The sequence below is a fragment of the Malus domestica genome, chromosome 08, assembly GCF_042453785.1.
Source record: "Malus domestica chromosome 08, GDT2T_hap1".
In the NCBI taxonomy this organism is placed as follows: domain Eukaryota; kingdom Viridiplantae; phylum Streptophyta; class Magnoliopsida; order Rosales; family Rosaceae; genus Malus; species Malus domestica.
The window spans coordinates 29,403,615-29,408,443 of record NC_091668.1 but is presented as its reverse complement, the minus strand read 5'-3'; the positions used below and the strand labels follow the sequence as shown (position 1 = coordinate 29,408,443).

At 36.0% G+C, this 4,829-nt stretch overlaps 1 protein-coding gene across 1 annotated transcript; it reads right to left on the bottom strand.

The window, feature by feature from the left end:
• Positions 1-729: 729 nt before the first annotated feature.
• Positions 730-3,508, bottom strand: LOC114826646 (11S globulin seed storage protein 2-like). Its single transcript, XM_029107361.2, has 4 exons — positions 3,370-3,508; positions 2,877-3,090; positions 1,684-2,395; positions 730-1,035 (listed from the first exon to the last, which is right to left on the bottom strand). Exons 2-4 carry the CDS (start codon positions 3,073-3,075, stop codon positions 906-908), a joined length of 1,041 nt encoding a protein of 346 aa, XP_028963194.2. The 5' UTR covers positions 3,076-3,090; positions 3,370-3,508; the 3' UTR covers positions 730-905.
• Positions 3,509-4,829: the final 1,321 nt, after the last annotated feature.

Genomic DNA, 4,829 nt, shown 5'->3' with positions numbered 1-4,829 from the left:
GGAGGATCGACCTGTTCAATATAATTCCTAAGAGAAACTGTTTGACAGCATATGTTGACATTTATTTTGTTCCCCTTAAATTTTCCGGAGACTGATTAGATTGCATGTATATTTTCTATAGACGCATTGTGTTTGTTCATGTAGAGTAGCTAACATGATTGTGGCCAGCTTTTTCTTTTGAAAATTGGACCTCTATAGCTAACATGCGTAGTAGCTTCAGTAGGGTGCTTTGTGAAATGAAACAAGAGAACTTTAACGAAAAGCTCCCGGTACTGTTCATTTTAACGAAAAACCACATTTTTACACTAAAAAGTCAATCATGGTACTATTCACTTTACCCTTTATTTTGTCCTTATCGTTAAAACTCAAAGTTTTCAAGCCATTTTCATTAGTTTTCCTATGAAACAATACTTGGGTGCATTTCGGTTGCATCACCTTAGCTCCACCCTAGTTGTTATATGAAGTCATATAACAACTGCTATGGTAATTAGGAAAAGAGGATGCTAGCGACCTGATGCAGGCCATGGACCAAGATCATTATTGCATAAAATTAGTGGCAGCTATGGCATCAAGGGATTAGAATGATATGAAAAAATATATGCATTTTTAGAGCTATAATGCATGTATCTTGCTTTAAATTTGTGGCTTATTATATTTCTAGTATTAACTGAAGTCTTTTACTTTTCTAGGAGTTTTATTGTCCTATTTTATTAATACTGAATCCTTACATTGTCACGTCCGTAATCCATTCGCAGAATTTTATTCAAGAAAATCACATAAAAATAAAGATAACCAGAAAGATCCGACCGCACTCTTGCATTGCAGTAATATATCATGCATGATGATCTGCTTATTAATATATATAAGATAAATTATTAGGCCGTTGAACCGTTGATCATGATCGATCAGCCCTTTCTAATCTTTGACTTGAGAAGTCGTTCCAGCCCTGGACTTATATTAAGGGCTATTTGTAGTACCTCCGGCGATAATGCTCCCAGTGCTGACGTCTTTCCAGCTAAGTCTTCCAGGACAGGCCTGCAAAAATAATACCAATTATGTTATCCCTATATTAATATACGCACACACATATATATACACACAGTGTTTCGTACAGCAATAATTCAGTCTCCAAATAATTTCATCAAGAAAAGAAAAAAAAATATTACTGAAATTGAAGTAGTGTTGTTGTGACATTTCGATATTATTTATTCTTACTGAAATTAAATAATTTTGCACAACAATAATGGTCAGCAATAAAACTATTTATACATACAACACTGACACACTTTTTAATAGACTGAAATTATTTTCCTTTCTATTCTCATCAATTTTCCTCCCCTCCTCTCACATATTAGTTTTTGTCTTATTGTCTCTATAAAACAATCAATAAAATATAAGATGTTGACGTGACTTAATCATAACCGTTCAAGTAGGAGAGAAAGAAATGGGAGAGAGATTAAAAGGCGAGAGAATCTTTCTCCCTTTTTAATACAAATGGATTATACTATTATACGTGAGATCTACTTGAATTATAGAGTACGTTAATATGCGCATCAATTTGTTTGTGTGTCCAAATGAAATCATTTGTACTTCATTATGGAAATGAATTCATTTAATAAATAGACAAAAAAAAAGTACTATTGAAATTAAAGTAGTGGTGTTGTGACAGCTCAATGTGCTTACTGAGAACTGGTGATGACAGTGAAACATTCCAACCCATTTTGTCCTGCAAGTTTAGCAACCATGAAGAACGTTGGTACCACAAGCAGTTGGCCGGCAGTTACCTCTGCGTCCAACAAACGTTGACCGTTAACACCCACAATCTGTATCCGGCCACTCCCTCGAGCAACATAAATCACCTGGACTGTGGAATCAGGTGCGTAAATAGGAGAGCTAATTGCGTCGGCGTCGAGTTTCGTGAGGTTCGCACTTAACCCAGCTTGTTTAAGAAGAGGGAATTCCTTCTCAGTCAATGTGGCCGTAGTTTTACTACTAGTGATGTTGTGAACATGTGTGTGGGTGAGTTTCTGATTGGGAAGGGGCATTTTGGTCTTTTCATCTTGACCTAGCTTGATGATCAAAACCCCAGTCTGGCTTTCGGTGATGTCATCAGCTTCGTCCTCGGTGATGTTGAAGGACTTGCTGACAAATTCAGTTGAGAAACCTGCAAGTAGACTTAGGGTTCCGGCAATCAAAAAATACGTAAATTGGCCGGGAATGTGAGCTCCGGCAGTTTCACCCAAGAAAACAACAACAAGCTCCTCAGAGCGATCTCCATTGTTGAACCACCATGAGACTGCTCCAACTGGTACTGGTATCACATCTCCTTTCTTAACCTTAACCACCACCTCCTCTGATGTGTTAGGGAATACCATTCCTACTAATCCATCATCACCTGCATCACCATTAGAGCTAATTAAGATCTTCAACAATAATATAAGCATTATAGTCTAGCAAGTTAAGTATGACTTTTGTTTTCCATCATATAGCTAGTTATATAATAAGGGCATTGATGAACAAATAACAAACTTTTGTTTTCCATCATATAGCTAGTTATATAATAAGGGCATTGATGAACAAATAACAAAGTTTTGTTTTCCATCTTTCTTAATTACAAAAACAAATTAATTAAAATAGGCAAACATGTAAGTGAAGAGATTTTTTAGTGTACTAGAAAAACGAGACAGAACACTACATGTTATTTTACAATTGGATGGACACTTGAATAAAAAAAACTTTCTAGTGACATTAATATTCTCTCGTGTTCCCGACGTAATAAAAAAAAAATCTCTCATACGTGAACATGATATTTATAAATGCATTTATTTATATATGTATTTGCATGCTGTAGTTAATTATAATTAGTTATTACTTACCTTGAAGAACATATCCCAGTTTGGAGGAATCTGCATAGTGAGGAAGTGCAAAGCCATGAGGTTGAAGAACAAGCTTGCCTCCACCAACCTTGGCCTCAGCAAGCACCGGAGCATCTGAACTCGACCAAATGTAATATGCTCCTCCGTCTCCTTCAAACAACTTTTGAGCTGACTCGGGTGTTAAGTCCATCGCATCCATTGATTAAATTATTTCCTTAAAAAAACCATCCAAAAAGCCAAATCAATATCGGTTTTTATTAATTAGCTTTTACGACAAGACAATTTTTATTTTTTAACCAATCCAATTTACGAGTAGAGAGATTTCAAATTATCGTCTAACTAGTCTAGCTTACATATGCATAACTTAAACAAGAAAAACAAGATCCCTCAACAGAGGCGAAGAGCCAAGGAAACGTTAGTATAATAAAGCATCTGGATCACAGAAAACAAAAGCCTACAAACAAAGCGATACAATTAAGCAAGAAAATATCACCTTCTAGTTTCGTGGGTGTAGACAGATAAGCCAACTATCTAGAATTTTTCAGCAAATTGAATCTATGACTATGGATATATGAAGGAAGTCTGGAGTCGACAACGTGTACATATGCATATATATGCAAGAGAGATCCATAAATATGCATGGGAATAAAAAGTGGGCACGTGTGCAATTTTCAAAGATTGCGTGAAGACATTCGAATACACTATCACATCAAGCCCCAGTGCATGCAATCTCCTACGTGGCTTATTATCAAAGCCCAAAGTCATATCTCAATTATGGAAGTAGTGGTAGTATTCAAATTGGCTTGGAATTCATGAACATGTTTGAGTGATTGTGATGGTTGTAGCACGTAACTTTATCTTGAGATATGGTGATTACATTACATCAATTCGAATGACTTGTCAGAGTTTAATTTGACGAAAGAATCATAGTGCATGCACGCTGTCTTTGAGAAATTATAAAGTGGTACTGTAGTACCACGTGGCAAGGCCAAATGATAGTACTTACTAATCATATTAAGACACGTGGAAAGATAAATTGAATAATCAGTTAATAATTTATTAATAATGCATTTAACTCTTCACCGCCTCAACTTCGTCTGTTGTCTTCTCTCTCCTCCCACAAGACAATTCATTGAAGCAAAGCTCTGGACTTTCATTGAAGCAAAGCTCTGGACCTTCAAGGTTGCTGCAAATCTACAACTTTCAATCCTTCCACTATTTTTCAACTGCAAAAAAAATCTGAAAACTGTTTCAATTTTCCAAACCTTCAAGATTGCTACAAATCCAAAAGTACAAATTTTCATCCTTTCACTGATTTTCAGCTGCAAAGAATCTGAAAAGTGTTTCAATTTTCATCTTTTAATTTCTTGTTTTCATTGTTTCGTGGTGAGCGAAGAGTTAAAATAAAAAAAAAAGTTTTAGTCCTCACCGCCGTTTCTATGGTGAACAGTCGGGATTAAATGGTCCAGAGGGTCCATATGAAATTGGTCCGGAGAGGATCTAATTTCGTCGGCCGGTCATTCAAAATATGCAATATTTTGGTGAACGTTTTACAGACAAACGATCGAAACAAAATGAATAATTCTGACTTCTGACATAAATCTAAACAACAGAAGGAAGGACATCGAACTCATCTCTCTCATTCCCATTTAAATTTTAACAGTGACGAAAGCCGAACTCTTTTCGAACAGGGACCTCCTTGGTTCAGAAGTCTCATTTAAATTTTGATCAGTAGTCATTCACCGGCAGAGCGCACGGAGGACGAAGTTCTGCGACAGAAAGGAGGCAATGAGGAGATAGACGAAGAAGAAAGAGATGAAGTTAAAGATTTCTCGATGAACAGAGAGGAGAGAGAAGAAGCCGGAGAGGTTTCAGATTTATTGATAGTTAATGAAATAATTAAACAATTATAAATATTTTTCAAGATTCTAAAAAACGTTAAGCGCTAGTTGG